At 42.9% G+C, this 21,319-nt stretch overlaps 1 protein-coding gene across 1 annotated transcript in view; it reads left to right on the top strand.

Annotated features, from left to right (window-relative positions):
* Positions 1 to 21,085, top strand: part of LOC115459128 (cadherin EGF LAG seven-pass G-type receptor 1-like) — a gene marked incomplete at its 5' end in the record, with an annotated part of 112,262 nt that extends 91,177 nt beyond the window's left edge. The window contains one exon of the mRNA XM_030189000.1: positions 21,032 to 21,085. Coding sequence (XP_030044860.1) covers positions 21,032 to 21,085 — 54 coding nt within the window. The remainder of the gene's footprint in view (positions 1 to 21,031) is intronic.
* Between the last annotated feature and the right edge of the window lie 234 nt (positions 21,086 to 21,319).

Genomic DNA, 21,319 nt, shown 5'->3' on the forward strand with positions numbered 1-21,319 from the left:
AGCAATATAAAGTATTGAGTTCCAAAAATCTAATTAGACTGATCCTGAGAGGTCTCTGTTGTGACTGGCTTCAAGTCATTTGTCATATATAGTATTGGGCCTGACAAGGTCAAGATACATTTATTTGTAAGGTCATTAGCATTATTAGATCTCTATAGTTCATCAAGAAAGATGAATGGTTAAACCACAATGTGTATTCTATATAACTGTGGTGTAAAGGAAAAATAAGAGAGAGAGAGTAAGAGAGTATAAACCCCCCTAGAGACAAAGAAACAAGGCTGGAATTTTTCTCTTGACAGATACTTTTATCCTGCAAGTGTGCAGCATATATATCCCTCATGTTCACAGGGCTTTGTAACCACTTGAAACCTCTTCAACTGTAATTACAAAGAAAATGGGCCTCTCCCGATCCTATTGTAGATCTCTTGAGAATTTCTGCTTTCAGTTAGAAGAGCAGCAATGGTTGATATATCAGAAATCGTTGTGCTTTTCATCTCTCTTTCCGTGGAACTGGGGACCTACCACTCTAATTCTTAGCTTTTTAAGTGCTTGTGTGTGTTATAATAGCATTGCCATTTTACTGGCAATAGAAAATAATAGTTTCATCTTCACTAAAGTGTCAGGAGAGTTCTAGTATTAGAAATAGTATGGAAAAGACTTTTAAAATGTGTTTTCAGTCTGAGATAGTTGGTGGAAGGAATTTAGCCAAGTAAAAATTTATCCCACTGCATTCCTGGGGGGAGGGGGGGAGATTTTACCCTTCAGTGCAGCTTCGTGCAGTTTCACTAGGTGGCTAGATTTAGTTGTGGCAAGAATGGGTTGTTTAGGGAGTGTGAGATAAATGGGGGAGGGAAAAATACATGGCATATTTCAAGTACATAGTGTCAGTTAATGCTGAATTAGCATGTTAATACATGGCTGACTTATATAGGGAGAAGCGGGGGAATGCTGAGCTAGCTGTGAATTAAATTGAGTAAGTGGCCCAAAGAAGCAGGAATTAGCTGTCTGGACAAAACAAAATGTCAGTGAGACATTCAGTGATCTTTTACCCCTGTGATTATTATCCAGCCAGTTATGTTACTGTTCTGTGTTTATCAGAATTAATATGACAAAACTTTTATGAATGGTTTTTGAGCATCAGATGTAAATACGGTTTGCCTTTTAAATTAGGGGCAGATATTCAGAATGATTTAACTGAACTAGTTAATTGCGGTGAGCTGGCTATCACTGGATTTCCACAGCACTTACCCATTCACTGGGTAAATATCTCTTATCTGCACCCTTCTCTTCCACTGCTAACTCCAGACTCCATTCCTTTTATGTTGCTGCACCATATGCCTGGAATAACTTCCTGAGCCGGTACGTCAGCTCCATCCTGGCCGTCTTCAAATCTAGGCTAAAAGACCACCTTTTTTATGCTGCTTTTAACTTCTAGCCCTTATTCACTTGTTCAGTACCCATGTTTTATCATTCCCAACCTTAGTCATTCCCTTATCCCTTATTTGTCCTGTTTCTGTCCTAATTAGATTGTAAGCTCTGTTGAGCAGGGACTGTCTCGTCATGTCCAGTGTACAGCGCTGCGTACATCTAGTAGCGCTATAGAAATGATAAGTAGTAGTAGTAGCACTTATCTAGATAGTGCTGCTGAAATCTGGTGTGACTGCCATGGCACGGTCTGATTTGTAGCACCAAAAAAGGAGAAAAAGTTCCCTGTGAAAAAATAGAAAGGAAAACAGAAGTAGGGGAGGACCAACAAAAAAGTGAAAGAAGGAAACCTTGGAGTCAAAAAAATGACACGTCAAGTTTATTGTTTAAAAAAAAAAAAAAGAATTACTAAATAAATAAAACGTAGACTAACAGGTCTACATGAAAGAAATCTCAGTGAGAGTTTAGAGGAAGGACTCGACATGGTTCCGTGTTTCAGCACAGCCTTCCTCAGGAGTCACAGCGGTGTAGAGCCGCAGATAAAACACATAAAGCTCTTTTAACTATCTCTATATAATAATTGGTCATCTGCCTCCCTGGATGGCTGGCTGCTGGGTTTGTAACCGTGATGCTAATGAGCTTACGTCAGCTCGCCTCCAGTGTTCCCTTCCTCTCAGTGTCCCGCCTTTGCGGGAGGACGAAATGACATCAGAGGAGGGCGGGACACTGAGAGGGAAGGCTGGAGGCGACGCGAGCTGAGCCTGCCGTCGCTGCGACCTGAGTTATGGATGGGAGGAGGAGAATCGCTGGACTTGGATGAAATGGGAAAGGAGGGGCAGAGGAGGGAGAATCGCTGGACATGGCAGGGAGGGCAGGGCAGAGAGAATTGCTGGACATGGAGGGGAGGGCAGGGGAGAATAGCTGGACATGGAGGGGAGGGGGGAGGAGAATTGCTGGACATGGAGGGAGGGGAGAGGAGAATTGCTGGACCATGGAGGGGAAGAGGAGAATCGCTGGACATGGATGGGAGAATCGCTGGACGTGGAGGGGAGGGCAGGGGAGAGAGATGAGAAAACGCTTAGACGATAGCCTTCCTAGGGCCTGTTTCATTTTCGCAAAACGGGTGTATTTGCTTGTAAATATATAAAGCACAATGAACTTTATAATTTCCAGTAGATATAGATATATTTAGGGCCCCGTTGACTGAGCCACGCTAGAGGCGCGTTAGTGCTTTGAGCGCACGCTAACTGTGTAGAGGCCCACAATATTCCTATGGGCACCTACACAGGTGTGCTAATTTTGTGCATGCACTAAAAAGGCTAGCGCACCCTAGTAAACAGGGCCCTTAAAGTTGCAAAAGTATTAAGGTTTAAATATGCTGAATGACCATTAAATTACATGTCTACTTAAAGGTGGCTATTTGTTTTTTTTTTTTTTTTTACTTCAAGGTTTCCATTTTTTCACCTTTTTTGTTGGTTCTCCCCTATTTCTGTTTTTTTTTTTTTTTTTTTTTAATTTATTTATTATAATTTCAATATAATACAAGTTAAACTCTTGCTAAAGAAAAACAGACCATATAATTTCCAAAAATATACATATCAACTCCTTTAAATTAAAAGGAAAAAGGAAAAATCAATACTCTTTCTTAGACCACCAATTTGAAATTGTGGGGGGCGTGAGGAAAGAAAACTGGTGGATTTCAATCTAAGGTAACTTATAATAACAAATGAAAGGCCTGATTTACTCCTTATTATACATTCGTTAAACCTAGTTCTCTTAACATCAGAGTCTATCTGGTTATTTTCTTCATTTCTACAAAACTTTCAGCTGCTCAGGTTCGAAAAATACATATTTTTATCCAAGTAAGCCTATTTCTGTTTTAATGTCTGGTTTATGTCAGGCAAATCTGGTGCTGGAGTTAGGATAATGCTGGGATTTACCTTGTTAGTGAAGATATTCAGTCTGTTAACTGGGTAAGTATCCAAGTTAGGACAAAAAAAAAGTGTTATGATTGGGGTCTGAACCCCTCTCAAACTTACCTCTTTCCTGGGAGTGAGCTTCTTAGCTGGCTTCTGTTTCTTTTCTCTGTCCTTTCTGAGCTGGCTCTGTCTCTCTGTGCTGGCAGCTTCAAGCAGCAGGGCTCTAATTGTTTCACTATACTGCACCTGTGTGGGTAGCTGAGTTGCTCTAACTCTCTTGGGTGTACTGGCTTCAAGTGTTTCACGGTGTTGCATTGGTGTGGGTTGGGCCTCTATGGTTTTCAGTGTGCTCTCTGGGTAGTGTGCTGTTGCCTGGTCTAGGGAGTGTGACATCATCTGGAAGGGCCTTGATAAGGAAGTGGGTTCTTTCCTTCAGGGCCTTCGCAACGTTTGCTTCTGGCTACTTGCTTTAGGTCCAGGTTAGTTTAGTGCAGTGTTCACTTGTGACTGTGGTGTTTGACTTCCCTGTTTTTCCCTTTTGTTACGGTGTGTAGCACTGGCTGTTAGTGCAGTGCTGGAGTTTGGTGCTGGGAGCTCCCTTGTGAGTAAGTGTTTAGGAAGCACCTTTTGTTGTTTGGGTATTTGGCTTCCTGCTTGTTTCTTGTGCTTTCCCCGCTTTTCCTCGTGACCTGTGTTTAGCTGCTGTAGCTGGGTGCTTAGGAAGCACCAGGGTGAGAACCCATGTTTAGCTGCTGCAGCTTGGTGCTTAGGAAGTACCACTGTTAGGTCTGGCATTTGTCTTCCCTTCCTTTTCCCTTGTGGGTTCCCTGCACTTCTGTTAGTGTAGGGCATAGGGGCACCCCTGTTAGTTTCTGTTAGGAGCACTGCTGTTAGTGGAGGGCTAGGAGCTTTTCTGTTGGTGCTGGGCTTAGGAACACTTTTGGTCACTTTAGGAGTTAGATGCACTTCAGTTACAGCTTGTTCTAGTCCTGGTCCCTGTGTCGTCCAGTAAGTCCTGCCGGCTACTCGAACCCATGAGCTCAACTCCTGGGGGCTTAGTAGCTAGTGCAGGTGATGCTGTGTGGACCAGTCCAGTGTGCTCCAGTCCCGTGTTCCAGTCCTGGTGTCCTCCAGTCCGGGGGACCAGTCCAGTGTGCTCCAGTCCAGTGTGTTCCGGTCCGTGTGTGTTCCAGTCCGGGGATTGCAGTCCAGTGTTCCAGGCCTGTGTCCTCCAGTCCGGGGGATTCCAGTCCATGTGTTCCGGTTCGCTGGGCAGTGCCTGCAGTCCCTGCCGGTGTGCTTACCCAGTGTGGTTGGTGGGTTTTGCCTGCTGCTGTCGCTCCTCGTCAGCAGGCCCAAGGGCTCACGTTTGCTCCAGAGCCCAGCCCCGCGGGCTCTGAACCTGAGAACCTGACAAAAAGGCTGTAACCATTCAGTGCTGGTGCCTGGATTAGTCCCAACATTGATATCAGCTCTTGGCAGTCAGTGCTTTTAAATTCACTAGCTGCTGTGGGGGTTAGATATATATTTTTTAATTTGTCACCATTATTTAGGAAGGATAGAGAGGGGCGTAAGGTGAGGAGTAGCTCTGTATGTGAGAAATGATATCACAGCGACTGAAAGGACAGGGAACTGGGGAAAGGAAGAAGCGATATGGATCACCTTTAAAAAGAGAGGATAGAACTTCTGTCCATTGGGTGTTGTCTACAGACCTCCACACAATTGGAGGACCTAGATAAAGATCTGATTGCTGATATTCAAAAGTTGGGGAAGAAAAGAGAGGTGCTGTTGTTGGGAGATTTCAATCTGCCGGATTTATATTGGACGGTTCCGTCTGCGGAATCGGAAAGAAGTAGAGAGATCTTGGATGCTTTTCAAAGTGCTTTGCTCAGACAAATGGGGTCAGAACCCACGAGGGAGGGAGCGACGCTAGATCTGGTACTCACAAATGGGGATAATGTGTCAAATGTCCGAGTGGGTGCCCACCTGTGCAGCAGTGACCATCAAACTGTTTGGTTTGATATGACGGCTGAAGAGGAGGGTGGCCACTCAAAACTCAAAGTCCTGGATTTCAAACATGCTGACTTTAGTAAAATGGGGGAATACCTGAGGAAGGAGCTGATGGGAGGAAATACAAGAAGTGGAAGGACAGTGGTCCAGGGCTGTAAGAAGCTATAAATAGGCTAACGAACCTTATGTAAGGAAAGTAAATAAAAGCAAGAAAAAGGAAACCGATATGGTTCTCCAAGCAAGTGGCTGAGAAAATAAAGGCTAAAGAGTTGGCATTCCATAAATACAAAAAACTCAAGAAAGGGACCGAGGAGGAAATACCAGATGAAACTGAAAGAAGCCAGAGAGAGATACGTCTGGCGAAAGCGCAAACTGAAGAACAAATGGCTAGAAATGTAAGGAGGGTGGCAAAATTTTCCTCAGGTATATTAGTGAAAGGAGAATGACTAAAAAGGGAATTGTGAGACTAAAAGATACTGCGACCGCTATGTGGAGTGATGATGAAGAAAAAGCAAATTTGCTAAATAGATACTTCTGTTCTGTTTTCACAGAAGAAAATCCTGGAGAAGGACCGCGATGGACTGCAAAAAGTACAAATGAGATTGAAGTGGATAGAGCACCGTTCACAGAAGAGAGTGTGTATGAACAACTTGAAAAGCTAAAGGTGGACAAAGCCATGGGACCGGTTGGGATCCACCCTAGGATATTGAGGGAGCTCAGAGAGGTTCTGGCAGGTCTCTTAAAGATTTGTTTAATAAATCCTTGGAGACGGGAGAGGTTCCGAGGGATTGGAGATCGGCGGATGTGGTCCCTCTTCACAAAAGTGGTGAGGGAAGAAGCTGGAAACTACAGGCCGGGTAAGCCTCACTTCGGTTATTGGAAAAGTAATGGAAGCGATGCTGAAGGAAAGGATAGTGATTTCCTGGAAGCCAATAAGTTGCAAGATCCGAGACAACATGGATTTACCAAAGGGAAATCGTGGCCAAACGAACCTCATTGAGTTCTTTGATTGGGTGACAGGAGAATTGAATCAGGGACGAGCTATGGACGTAATCTACTTAGATTTCCAGCAAAGCTTTTGACACGGTTCCACAACACGAGGCTCTTAAATAAACTGGATGGGCTGAAGATAGGACCTGAAATGGTGAACTGGATTAGGAACTGGTTGACGGACAGACGCCAGAGGGTGGTGGTGAATGGAATTCGCTCGGAGGAGCGAAACGTAAGTAGTGGAGTGCCTCAAGGATCGGTGCTGGGGCCGATTCTGTTCAATATATTTTGTGAGTGAAATTGCCGAAGGGTTAGAAGGTAAAGTTTGCCTATTTGCGGATGATACTAGATCTGCAACAGAGTGGACACCCCGGAGGGAGTGGAAAACATGAAAAAGGACCTACGGAAGCTAGAAGAATGGTCTAAGGTTTGGCAATTAAAATTCAATGCGAGAAATGCAAAGTGATGCACTTAGGAAGTAGAAATCCATGGGAGACGTATGTGTTAGGCGGGGAGAGTCTGATAGGTACGGGCGGAGAGAGGGATCTTGGGGTGATAGTATCTGAGGATTTGAAGGCGACGAAACAGTGTGACAAGGCGTGGCCATAGCTAGAAGGTTGTTAGGCTGTAGAAAGAGAGGTGTGACCAGCAGAAGAAAGGGGTGTTGATGCCCCTGTATAAGTCGTTGGTGAGGCCCCACCTGGAGTATTGTGTTCAGTTTGGAGGCCGTATCTTGTTAAGGATGTAAAAGAATTGAAGCTGGTGCAAAGAAAAGCTACGAGAATGGTATGGGATTTGCGTTACAAGACGTATGAGGAGAGACTTGCTGAACTAAACATGTATACTCTGGAGGAAAGGAGAAACAGGGGTGATATGATACAGACGTTCAAATATTTGAAAGGTATTAATCCGCAAACGAACCTTTTCCGGAGATGGAAGGTGGTAGAGACGAGAGGACATGAAAATGAGATTGAAGGGGGGCAGACTCAAGAAAAAGTCACAAGTATTTTTTCACGGAGAGAGTAGTGGATGCTTGGAATGCCCTCCCGCGGGAGGTGGTGGAAATGAAAACGGTAACGGAATTCAAAACATGCGTGGGATAAGCATAAGGAATCCTGTGCCGAAGAAATGGATCCTCAGGAGCTTAGTCAAGATCGGGAGGCGTGGGCTGGTGGTTGGGAGGCGGGGATAGAGGCTGGCAGACTTACACGGTCTGTGCCAGAGCCGATGGTGGGAAGCAGGACTGGTGGTTGGGAGGCGGGATAGTTGCTGGACAGACTTGTACGGGTCTGTGCCAGAGCCGGTGGTTGGGAGGTGAGGATAGGCTGGGCAGGACTTATACGGTCTGGGCCTGTGCCAGAGCCGGTGGTTGGGGAGTGGGGCTGGTGGTTGGAGGCGGGGATAGTGCTGGGCAGACTTGTACGGGTCTGTGCCCTGAAGAGCACAGGTACAAATCAAAGTAGGGTATACACAAAAAGCAGCAAATATGAGTTATCTTGTTGGGCAGACTGGATGGACCATGCAGGTCTTTTTCTGCCGTCATCTACTATGTTACTATGTTACTATTTTCTTATGTAACGTGAGCCTAATAGTAAGGTAGGAAACTTGAAATTTCCATAGGAGCTGGGTAGAAAAAAGAAGAACTTTGCTGGGAAAATTAATGTATTCTAAAATGGAAATATATTCAGTAAAAATTATAGATTTTTTTCCTCTAAGGGTGACTGAGAAAACTCATTTACAATTTTTTGACTTTGAGGTAGTATAAGTAAAAAAGGAAGTCTCACAATTTACACCCTATATTCTTTGCTTTAGATTTCTGTGCTATTTTTGATAAGTTTCATAATGTAAAAGCAATGAAATGAGGACTGAGGTTACTTATAAGGTATCAAGTGCATCAAATGTTTTTTTAGGTGATGCTGTTACTTTACACAGAGCTGGAGGAGATATGTATTGTCAAGAGAAGGACGCACGATTAGTGAAAGTACTAGTTAACAACTTGCTTATATTAAAAGAAAATTTACAAAATAGGTAGAGCTGAGAACTTTCTTGGATTAACATGTCTTAAGATAGAAGCTTTGAGGTCTTCCTTGGTTATTAATTGATACACTCATGTATTTCAGTCTTTTTTATAAGCTGCCCACAGAGAAAGGAATTCACATGTAAAACTTTGAAGTAGTATGATGTTATGAAAAGCATTTTCCGTGTTGCTATCAGTGATGGGAGTGACTACTGTCCACCGTGAACTAACCCCCTCTTTGCAGTAATGCCGACACAGCCCATTCTAACTGTGAGTTTTTATCTGAAGTTGTAGATGTGACTTGCCTAATTTCACAAGGAGCATCAGTGGGATTTCAACCCTGGCTTCCTTTGACTTAACTCACTGTTCTCCTAGCCTATTTCTGTGAATGATGTTAAATGGAAAGAGCCATTTGGGACAAAAACATAGTTTATGACTAATAGAACAATAAATATTATGTAAGTTACATATTTTGTTCTTGTTTTGGTCTTTTAACTCTGTTGTCTAGCTGGCAGTCGTCATTGTGTATAACAATAAATGTTTGTATTTATTTGGGCATGATCATGACTACCAAAATCCATGATCCACAGGTGGTTCTAGACCAGGGGTGGGCAACCATGGTTCTTGAGGGCCACAACCCAGTCAGGTTTTCAAGATTTCCACAGTGAATATGTACGAGATCTGTTTGTGTACAGTGAAAGCAGTATATGCATATCAATCTCATGTGTATTCATTGTGGAAATCTTGAAAACCACGACTGAGTTGTGACCCTCAAGGACTGTGGTTGCCCACCCCTGGTCCAGACCAAGTAGAAATTCACCGTGTCTACGAGTGGAGGAGTGGCCTAGTGGTTAGGGTGGTGGACTTTGGTCCTGGGGAACTGAGGAACTGAGTTCGATTCCCGGCACAGGCAGCTCCTTGTGACTCTGGGCAAGTCACTTAACCCCTCCATTGCCCGCCGCATTGAGCCTGCCATGAGTGGGAAAGCGCGGGGTACAAATGTAACAAAAAAAAATAATAATTACTATACATAAAAAAAAATCAAATGACTAATTCAATTCTATAACCATCTATAATCATACATTCACCTACTCATTCCTACTGTTTAAAACATAGTATCTTTATTTCACAATATAATTTCAAACAAATAACATTTCTAATTAATTACTATAGAGAGCCAACTCCTAAAATCCTTAACTGCTTCCCTTAGAAACAGATGAATTTTAGTACTTTGTTTTGAGCAATGTAAAATTAATTTTGGCAGCAGAACAGTCCTATGAACTGGAAAGACAAAGCAAGCCTCATTAAAGGGAATATTAATATCCCACAGCTGTCCTGCAAACTGGTGCTGAAAGATAGGTTATCACATTTCCTTCCCAAAACACCCTCTCATCTCTTATGGAAACTCCATTATACCAGCCTGTGTAATAATAATACTCACCTCTCTGTGCCAGAGTTTTTCAACTGTTGTTTTCAGAAAACCAGTCAATTTGACGTTGCATATAATGTACCCAGTAAAAATAAGGCTTCACTAATGAGTGTGTTCAATACAAATTTCAATAACTTTATATTGTATTTTTTTTTAATTTAGGGTCCCTTTTACCAAACTGTGGTAAATAGTGGTCTTAGTAAGTCCTTATGCAGGTCATTCCTGTGCACTAAGGCCATTTTTACTGCAGAGGTAAAATGGCTGATTTTCCCTATTTTCCTTATTAATGGCCGTGCACTAATTTTTCCCACTAGCATGTGGCCATTAATTTCCTAAGCCCCTGCTGCCACCTATTTTGTAGGCAGTAAGGGCTCACGGTGTTAATTGGTACCCCACTCTCCACCCCCAGCACACGCACATCCAAATATTAAATGGGCCCCTTAATTTCTTATACACTTCCTGCAAGACCAAAAGCTATCGAAGCAGTTTACATTCAGGTACACTAGCCAGCTGATTTTTGAAAGTGATGGCCGCCCATCTTCCCACACAAATCTGGAGATGGACAGTGATCTCCTGAATCTGCCCAAATCGTCATAATCGAAAGCCGATTTGGGCGGCTTCAACTGCGTTCCGTTGCGGGGCCAGTGAAAGTTGAAAGGGCGTGTCGGCATGGTAGGGAAGGCGGGACGGGGGCGTGCGTTGAGATGGCCGGCTTCGCCCAATAATGGAAAAAAGAAAGCTGGCCATCAGGAGAATTTGGTCCGTTTTATTTGGACCCTTTTTTTTTTAGGTCCAAGTCCCAAAAAAGTGCCCCAACTGATTAGATGACCACCGGAGTGAAGCGGGGATCACCCCCACTTTCTCCCCCAGTGGTCACCACCCCCTCCCACACACACACAAAAAAGTCAGACATTTTTTGCCAGCCTGTATGCCAGCCTCAAATGTCATACCCAGCTCCCTGACAGCAATATGCAGGTCCCTGGAGCAGTTTGTAGTGGGTGCAGTGCACTTGAGGCAGGTGGACCCAGGCCCATCCCCCCTACCTGTTACACTTGTGCTGGTAAATGGGAGCCCCCTAAAATCCACTGTACCCACATGTAGGTGCCCCCCTTCACCCCTTAGGGCTATGGTAAAAGTGTAGAGTTGTGGGCAGTGGGTTTTGGGGGGGATTTGGGTGGCTCAGCACTCAAGGGAAGGGTGCTATGCACCTGGAAGCTAATTTTGTTTTTTTAAATAATTTTTTTAAGTGCCTCCTAGGGTGCCCGGTTGGTGTCCTGGCATGTCAGGGGGCCAGTGCACTAGAAATGCTGTCTCCTCCCACGCCCAAATGCATTACATTTCGCCGGATTTGAGATGGCCGGCTCCGGTTTCCATTATGGCTGAAAATCGGAGTCTGCCATCTCATCTAACCCCGGCGAGCGATTTGGCCAGCGCCAAGCGTATTTCGAAAATACGCTTGGCTCCGCCCATTCGCGGAGCCGGCCCCAAAGATGGCCACCATCGATTTGGCTGGCGCTGTTCGATTATGCCCCTCTAGGTATTCATATTGTTGACAGTTTTTATAGTAAAATAAAATTTGTGGTAGTTTTACAGTAGCAATTATTTTAAAACATTTTAATGACATAACACTACTACACTCCATGAGGCTTACTTGGCAATATCTGCTTACTTTACTAAATCAGAATCCCTACTGTACGGATACGATACCCCTCATAGGAAACTCAAACTTTCACCCCGGAATGGAGAAGGGGATTTTTCATTTCTGGGCATGGAAAGGGTGATCTATGTAGCAGACCTTTTGCAGGAAACAGAGGTAATGAAAACTGTAGAGATGCTGCAACACATCTTGGGAGGGAGACGTTCGGACCAGTTTGCATGCTTCACCTTCACCTATGTTAACCATCTTAAACAACGCAGTTGTTCTAGGGGGCTGTTCCAGCTATTAAAACAACTTTCCTCTCCTCCGGGAGCTCCCAGAATACAATCTGTAGCCTATACAAAGCAATAGTTACAGCAATGCCTCATAGAAATTATGCAGATCTGGCCCAGACATGGACAGCAGAGCTGGGGGCAGAGGTTCAGGAGGGGGATATTTTAAAATTCTTACAGGTAATCCCTACAGCTCTACATAGTTTCAGCATAGGGAAACTCAATATAGGATGATAACTAGAGCGTACTTCTTCCCCAAGCAAGCCTTTTGTTTGGGGTGCCTCTTGGAGGCAAGGTGCACTAAATGTTGCTCTGCAGAAGCCACCTGTTTTCCTGCTTTATGCACTTGTCCCTACATAGGCCAGTATTGGGCAAGGCTTGATGGGTTCTGTGCCCAACTGCTACACAAAACCATAGACCTTTCTCCTAAAGATATTCTGTTAGGCCAAGAGTGGAGAGGGGGTTCATTTCAGTGAGCAGAATGTCTGTTGCTGTATAAAGCTACTGTCATAGGTAAGAAATGCATTTTCCAGTACTGGATGCGGAGCTCACCGCCCACCTTCTGGCATTGGAGGAATGCCCTGCATGCGCTATTGGTTACTGGAAGCTTGGGATGCATATCATACTCTGAAAAAGAAACAGAAATTTTGGGCCATTTGGGAACCTTATGTTCAATCCTTAACAGGATCAACAAGTACTTTAATCCTGAACCAGTTGTCACTGTAGCTGACCCACTGGACTTAGTACAGACAGACACTTAACCTGGATGGGGTGGAGGGGTGGTGGGGATATTAGTGGTGTTAATATTTAGGGCGAGGAGGTGTAAGAGTCCAGGTTCCTCACTCCTTGTTTGGTTCATTCTCAGTTTGATGGAAGTCCTTTTTTGGGGGAGGGGGGAAGTGTATTTAGTTAGGGGTAGGTGAGAAAGGAGTTAAGTATTTCATTGTCTAGTAAATGGAATAAGGTCACTTTCATGTATTGTGTCTGTTCATCTGAGCATTATATCATGAATTAGCATTTAGGTGATAGGGGAAGGGGTTGGGGAGAGGGGAGAATTCAGGGCCGTGCCGATGCGGTAAGCGAGGTAAGCACCGCAGGGGGGCGCCCACCTCTGGAGGGCGCCACCGCGGTGCTTACCCTTGCCCCGCGCCGCCGAGGCCTTTAAATCTTTTGGCATAGCAAGGGCGGGGCGGTGGGGCGGTCCGCCCCGGGTGTCACCAGAGAGGGGGGTGCCGCCGCTCCCGCTGCTCTTCATCCTGGCACCCCCCCCCCCCGCACCAGCCCCCACCCGCACCAGCCCTTTAAATTTATTTGCCGATGAGATAGCGAGCGCAGCACCTCGTGTGGAAGTAAAAGAAGCGGATCCGATCATCTCATTGGGCCTTCCCTCACTGTCCCGCCCTACTCTGACGCAGCTTCCTATTTCCTCTAGGGCGGGACAGTGAAGGAAGGGCCCAATGAGATGATCGGATCCGCTTCTTTTAACTTCCACACAAGGTGCTGCATCGCGTCTGGCATTCTTTTTAAAGACCGGGTGGCAGGGAGAAGACGAGGCAGGGTGAGGGTGGGGAACAGAATGGGGTGAAGGTGGGGGGACTCGGATAGCAGAAGGGACTGGGTGGGGAGACAGATGGGGTGAGGGGGCTTGGATGGGCAGAAGGTACTGGGTGGGAGACAGATGGGGTGAGGGGTGGGGGGCACTTGGATAGCAGAAGGGACTGGGTGGGAGCCAGATGGGTGAGGGGGGATGGGCAGAAGGTACTGGGTGGGAGACAGGATGGGGTGAGGTGGGGGGCACTTGGATAGCAGAAGGGGACTGGGTGGGAGACAGATGGGGTGAGGGTGGGGGCAACAGGGAGAGGACAAATTGCTGGAAATGGAGGGGAGGGGAGAGAGGAGGATTGCTGGCTATGGATGGAGGAGGGAAGGGCAGAGAGGGACAAGAATGGACATGGATGGGAGGCAGGACCCAGGGGAGAGAGGAGAAATTGCTGGAAATGGATATAGAGCAAGAAAAGAAGAAGAAAGGAGAAAAGTAAAGAAATAAATGGAAAGGAAGCCCTGGAAATGGAGTTAAGAGGACAGATAGCAGCAGAATCAGATACTGGACCAGCATGATTGAAAAAAGAAAGTCACCAGACAACAAAGGTAGAAAAAATTTTTATTTTCATTTTAGCGTTTGGAATATGTCCACTTTGAGAATTTACATCTGCTATCTTATTTTGCAATGTATAGCAATTTGTTTCTAAGAATATTGCTGACAATTCCTTTCAGTGTGGCAAGTGGTGAGCGATCATTTTCATGGGGGGGGTGATCATTTTCACGGGGGGGGGGGGCGCCAACTGATAGACTGCAGGGGGGCGCCAGAGACCCTAGGCACGGCCCTGGGAGAATTGTTAAACATTTGATTACGATATATCTCTTTTTGTATTTCTTATGTATTACCTGCCAATTTACACTGTTTTCCCAGTTCCTGGATGTATTTAGGTTAATTTGTCATCAATAAAAAATGCACTATGAAAAAGTTTCAATAACTGTTACTTACATTATTTTTCTACAAAACTATTAAAACATGATGAAACCAGAAATTTGTACTAATATTTTATGATAACAAGAGGATTTGGTCACCAAGTCATTGAAGGAAATGTATTCTTATGCATCCAGTTTTGCTCTTTCCAAGGTCTTAGGCAGGAATAGGAACATGAGCAAGTTAACAATAAAGGAAGTTTTCATGCCAAGCAATGAGTTGAGCTGTCACACAAAATCATCCATTTTAAATAGTATCTGGGCAAAAAAATCAGAATCAACTGACTTTCTTTAGTATATGGAATCTGCTTTTATTATAAAGTGCTGTGGTTTGTCATCACAAGCTGTTGAAACTTATTTAGTAACTCAGAATGTGGGCTGTACTTTACAGTTTAGCCACTCCCCCTGAATCCTTGGGTTTCGTTTTTTCCCTCTGATCATGGAAGATAGATGATATTGGCAGGATGTCCACCAAAAGCTGAATTGCAGCATTCAGTCTTGAGGATAGGGAAGTGTAGCTTTTTTCTAGCACCTGCATAGACTGGCTGGGGTGCACCAATTTGTACTGCATGACTTATCTCTGTGTGGGTCACCAGGAAATTGCAGCTGTTGCCATGGTTTTCAGATGGGTGGGTTTTTAAGGCATAAAGAACTTCAAGAATTTAAAGAAGCCTTGAAATTTTTATCATCACATGATTTGAATAAGGAGAGGTGTCTTCAGTCTGCAGAATAACCATGGAAGGAGTTCTTGTTGGATAAAAGCATTGAAGTCAGTGATGCAGCTGGGAAGCCTCTATTCCTTGGATAATTATAGACAATATAGCTACCAGTGTCCTGCAGAGCGATTTGCATGTTTAATTTACTCTCTCCCTAAGTGCCCTGAGGGTTTGTCTTTGTAAACGATATGCTAACTAGAAACTTTCTGAGAGAAAAGCTTGTAAAGAAAAAGTAGAATACTACTGATTGCATTAAAAAAAATATTTAAAAATATATATAATTGGCCCCTTTAACCCTTTAAGTAAAGTGTAGTAAGTTTCTGCATTTGCCATGTTTTAACAGCAAACATTAACATTCGGTAAGTGCAAAGGCTATTCAGTAACTGTTGGAAACATGCCCAGCACGTTTCCAAAGTTTGCTACAAAGAAGGGGTTTTTGTTGTTGTTGGTTTTTGGTGTTTGTTTTTTTTAGTGTGCATTAAGATTAGCAGTTTAGCAAAGAGGCACTTAGGCCCTCCTCTTGAGGATAAATGATAAACCACACTGGTTTACTTCAAATGTATTTCTGGTACGTTAACATCTGTATTGGGAGATGTCTTTTGGTTTATTTTGCTATAGCGTTGTATGCCCCTTTGGGGATTAAGGAAAATAATTAATAGTCCTTTGGAGCAAGTTACTGTAGTTCTTTCCAGAACCCACTATAGCTGAATAATTCATGTGGCTAGGAGAATGTCATTGTTGAACAGTGAGGAAAGGCTAAAGAGGATTGAGCTCTTCAGCTTAAGAGATGGCTGAGGGGGAGATGGAGAGTTATGATAGAGGTTTATAAATACTGAGTGGAGTGGAATGGATAGACATAAATCGCTTGTTTCCATGGCGTCCCACAGATCAATCCAGAGACTTGTGGGTTGTGTCCCTCTACCAGCAGGTGGAGATAGAGAGTACCTTTCTGACCATCTCTTCGTCCTTTTTGGAGGCAGTAAGAAGGGTCATATGGCACCCAAGGACACCATAGCATGTTGGTTGCGGGAGCCCTTCTCTTCGGCATACATGGCATTGGGCAAGCAAGCCCCTTTGCAAGTTCATGCTCATTCTACGTGAGCTCAAGCTTCCTCCTAAGCAGAGTCCCATTTGCTTTCTACATGGGCTTCGGTCCATACATTCAGTCGTCATTATCGGGTGGATGTGGCAGCTCATCAAGATGCGGTTGTTGGCTCATCGGTGATTTCTGCCGGGTTGAGGTGTCCTGCCCTACTTGAGGTCTGCTTGGGTACATCCCACAAGTCTCTGGATTGATCCGAAGGAAAAATTAATTCTTACCTGATCATTTTCTTTTCCATAGTCTGAAAAGATCAATCCAGAGGCCCCCCCCCCCCCCCGGGTTTACTGTCTGCAGTTTTGTTGCGGTTTGGTTAGGTTTTTTTGGGTTCCGTTGTTCTGAATGTTCCTTTGTTTGATTAAAAAATAAAATAATATAGAAGTGGTGGAAGTATGTGGGCAATTGGTCTGACAATGTCAGGAGAGTTTTCTATTGTTTCCATTCCACTGCTTTGGTATTGTTCATACTGAGGTTTACCTTGGCTGCACAGGTCCACATATAGCAAACCTCGGAGGTTCTCTCTATCTCCACCTGCTATCAGGTAAGAATTCATTTTTTCTTACTCGTTTCAAAAATACAAAGACTAGGGTGTACGCAATGAAGCTACTAAGTAGCAAATTTAAAACAAATCATAGAAAATATTTCATTATTCAACATGTTATAAAACTTTGGAATTCATTGCCAGAAAATGTGGTAAAGTAGTTTAGCTTAGTAAGGTTTTAAAAGTTTGGACAAGTTCCTAAAGAAAAGTCCATAAGCCATTATTAGATGGAATTGGGAAAATCCACTGCTTATTCCTAGGATATACAACATTGAAGTCTGTTTTACTGTTTTGGGGTCTTGCCAGCTGCTTATCACCTGGGTTTGGCCACTGTTGGAAACATGATACTGGGCTTGATGGACCTATTGGTCTGTCCCAGTATGGCAATGCTGTTATGTTCTTATGATTTCTCGGGGTTCATGGTAATTTGTGGCTCTATGCAGCACAACAATGAGCACATTTGATATCACATGGAATGAAGTTTTGCACTGATTTGAAGCTACATAAGATCAACTGATCTGCAGTAAAACCGCGAGGAGCCCAATTGTAGGATGAAATGGGCCCCACTGGGAAATTCTTTCAAGATAAGTATATTTTGAACAATGCAGTCCCTATTTATTGTGTTGGTTTGTTAGTGTTTATTTTTGCACATATAATAATTACTGAAGGTTTTTTAGACAATGATGATAATGGGAATTGATGCATTTTTTGTGATGCATTATCAAAAATGTGCTTTCTCTAGTTTTGAGGTCTTTTCCGCCTAGCTAGTTAAGTGTAATTTGAAAAGTGTACAATTCGTATCGATTGTGTTAACATTTGTCCATCAATTTAGTATTTTTGGGGGACTGTTACTGAGCAGACTATTATTTGCATTGGACAATAATTGCTGCTTTTGGAGGCTAGGAAATAAGTGTGTTTTGGGAATGTTACTGAGTAGACTATTATTTGCGTTGGACAATAATTGCTGCTTTTGGAGGCTAGGAAATAAGTGCATTCTGCTGCTGGATCATTGGACCATCCCATAATTGTTTTTCAAGTAAAATTATCTATTATGAAGTTGCATATTTCAGGTGTCGGTGGTCCTTTCTTTGTGAGGGACGACTATTTGCCGAGTCAGCTGGGTGGTTTAGAGAGAAAGGGGTTTATTATATGTCATCATCCTGATAACCACAGCCTGTAGCACAATCTTAAACATAGTCTCATGACTACAGAAGGAATTACATTTTTCCTTCATAAGCATGTACAGCAGTGTAATATAATGTGATCATTGCTAGGAAGAAGCATATCAATACAGAAAATAGATTGAACTCATTTGGGTACTGAATCCCTAGAGTCTTGAAATATTCTTAGAGAAAGTACAAGTGTTCATGGTTTCAGAAAAAGTTTTTTTTCTTTTTTTTTGCTTCACTCATTAATAGATACTAGAAAGGGAGATGATTTCACAATATAGTCTCCTTTCGAGATGTTTAAAAATATAGGGTCAGTGTACTAAATGCACTAACATTGGCTGTTCAGGGTGTTTTTTTCTTTAATTGATACCCAAATGAGCAGACAGTAAAGTTTTTGTGTTAAAATTGTTGCAAGCTAATAATATACATCAACCGGCTGCAAAATCATTAATATGTTTTAGTACATTGGTCTCGTAAGTGCCAGCAAGAAAACCTGTTATCAATAGCTTATAAGTGGATTGGATTAGTTGCCAAGGCTAGGTTTTGTCCTTTTCCTTTCTATTTAAGGAGAATAAGTGCATTTGAACTTTCTAATTCTCCATTCCACAGGGTCTGCACATATCACTATGCTACTAGTCTTTTCATCTTCAGAGTCTGCTTGACAGAATGCTGAAGATGACCATTCTTTGTCCTTATGAGAGATGTTAATTCTTTGTGTCCACTCAGCCCTGCATAGTCGCAGAGTATGTAGTAACCTAGCACTTTCATCAGGAATGTCAGCTGTTCTCTCCTGGAATGTAACACTTCACCTTAGGGTCATTATATATGAAGAGAATTTACCATAAGATTTGGACTTGTCTGCACGGCATGCATTCTGCTATATTTCTTTGGAGCACATTGCCTGTAATAGTAATTTCTTGTTTTCCATTTTCTGGTCTGTCCTAAACTTATTTCCCTGATGCATCATTTTGATCTTTGTTGTCAACATTGACAGACACTTCTCTCTTAAGAGCAACAGTTGACTTAGAGGGCATATTTGTCAAAGCACTTACCTTACAAAGTTACATAGAGGCATATTTTCAAAGCACTTTGGAGGCTAAGTGCTTTGAAAATGAGCTTGAAAAATAGTGAACCTATGGAACTGTTGTAAGTGTAAGTCCTTTGAAAATGAGCCCCCAAAATCACATTGATGATCCATGACACTTTTGGAGGCTTCAGTTAGCGTAAGTCATGTATAAATTTGACAGCTCAGAGAATTGTTTTCTACTTGTTGTAGGAGCACAAATTTCAGTAAAGTGAACCTTAACCGAATTGTTTTTCAGATCGAAGGTATTCAAGCAGTGTTTGTGTAGGACCAGAAGTGATATCTTTGGCCTTACCTTACATCAGACAGCAACTCCTCCAGTTCTAACCTTAATATTTCTTACTGGACTCCCGTCTGAAGCTTAAAAGGATTTGAGATGTTTTATTGGAAAAAAGCGAGGAACCATATTACATCCTCAACATTCAAACTATGAGGACCAGAGACTGGACATTGAGATTAATCATGCAGAACCTGGTGGCATTGCTCCAAGTTGGGTAAATTCCCAACTTGTTCTATTTCCATGGGGCCAAATACCTAACATAGTAGAAATAAATCAATTTCAGCCAAAAGAGAGTGAAGAGGATCAGTTCTGAGTGTGATTAAAACTTTGACCACCAGAGGGAAGATAGGCATACAAAAGATCCTCTCCCATTGAAAGTAGAACATAGAGCTTCCCCTACACCCCTTCCCGTGCACTCCATTCCCTGGATAAATCCTTATCATCTGTTCCCTTCTCCACTACTGCCAACTCCAGACTTCGCTCCTTCTGTCTTGCTGCGCCCTATGCCTGGAATAGACTTCCTGAGCCACTACGTCTTGCCCCATCGTTGACCATCTTTAAATCTACATTGAAAGCCCACCTCTTTAACATTGCTTTTGACTCGTAACCACTTGTATCCACTCGCCTCCCCCGACCCTCCTCTCCTCTTTCCTCTACACATTAATTGATTTGTTTGCTTTATTTTTTGTCTATTAGATTGTAAGCTTTTTGAGCAGGGACTGTCTTTCTTCTATGTTTGTGCAGCGCTGCGTACGCTTTGTAGCGCTATAGAAATGCTAAATAGTAGTAGTAGTAGAGCTGTACCGAATAGCATAGTTTACTATTCAACTGAATACGAATAATGAGCTTTGAGTTTTAACCTAACAAATAATAAAGGAAGCAATGTGAAATTAGAGATCAAGTGTTTATTTCAATAGGATTTAGCACAGTAGAGCCCTAGATTATTCGTATTTGAATTTAAATCACTATTCAGCCAAATATAAATAATGTATTTGGGGCCAAATTGAATTGAATACAAATATTCGGTACAGCCCTTGAACAAAATTGGCTCCTTCCTGTTCAAAATATTGCAAATCAGTAATTTGCTATATTGTGAGCCAGGTGACAATTGAGTCTGTCTACCAACTTGTAGTCTCTTTCTGTCAAATACATGACTGTTGGGTAGTCTTATGAGATATGACTCCAGTTCCCCATTTTCACAGTTTGCTGACACAGGAGGACATACCTGTTATTTCTTACTTTGCTATCTGATTCATGAAAGCCTTTGGAATGTTCAGAACTATATGTAGCTCCAACAACTTGATGTGCAGCCTCTTCTCCTGAAGAAAATGAGCCATAGCTATGAAAACCTTATTGATGAGCTTTACAAGTTAGGCTGGAAGCATCAATGGCTAGGATTATTTGGTAAGAAGGAAACTGAAATGATAAAAACCAGAGTCAAATTAAAACCACTAAAACAAAGATTCTTTGAGCTCTTCTATGATATACCCATACTATAATGAAAATTTCAAGTGGCTTGGGTCCACTTGAGCTTTACGCTCCATCGGTTTGGTCTCATATGGAGATATGCAACAGGAGTTACAAAAAAAGTGAAATCCATAGGGCCTAGCATTCTCAAAATGGAGCAAGTTGACATCTTCTGACTCTGAACTAGTCCTTCCCAGGAAGTCATTAGACCTTTTGCCTAGTTGGCAGGGAGATCTGCCAAGATTTTAGCATCAGGTTTGTGACTTGGTGACGTGCTATTTCTGAGGATACCTACTGAAATTAAGAAGTGTCACTTTCCCTTCAACAGTCTTTTAATTGACCAGTTTTATCTTTGGATTTCCAATGCATTTTTTATGTTTCATACTGTGGATTGTAAATAGTATTGCATTCTTTCTCTGTTTTACTCTAGTGTGAGGAGTCAGCCTTTTGGTTTATGGCAGCTGTTTCAGTCAGTGATGACTAAAGTGCCTGCAGGGTAAGAGCAAGGTTGGGTTGCTGGCTTACAGACGTTGTGGCATTTCTAGATATCATTTTTTATATAAGAAGGATTGATTTAAGAAAATCAACTTTCAATTTACTTTTTTCATTCTTCGGGCTTTGCTATCACTTTCTACTTCCGTCTTGTTTACCATCATCATCTTTGATTTTAAGTACTTTTAGTTGAACCCCGATATCTCCTTAAGCAACACTACTGGTT

The sequence above is a fragment of the Microcaecilia unicolor genome, unplaced genomic scaffold, assembly GCF_901765095.1.
Source record: "Microcaecilia unicolor unplaced genomic scaffold, aMicUni1.1, whole genome shotgun sequence".
NCBI lineage: Eukaryota > Metazoa > Chordata > Amphibia > Gymnophiona > Siphonopidae > Microcaecilia > Microcaecilia unicolor.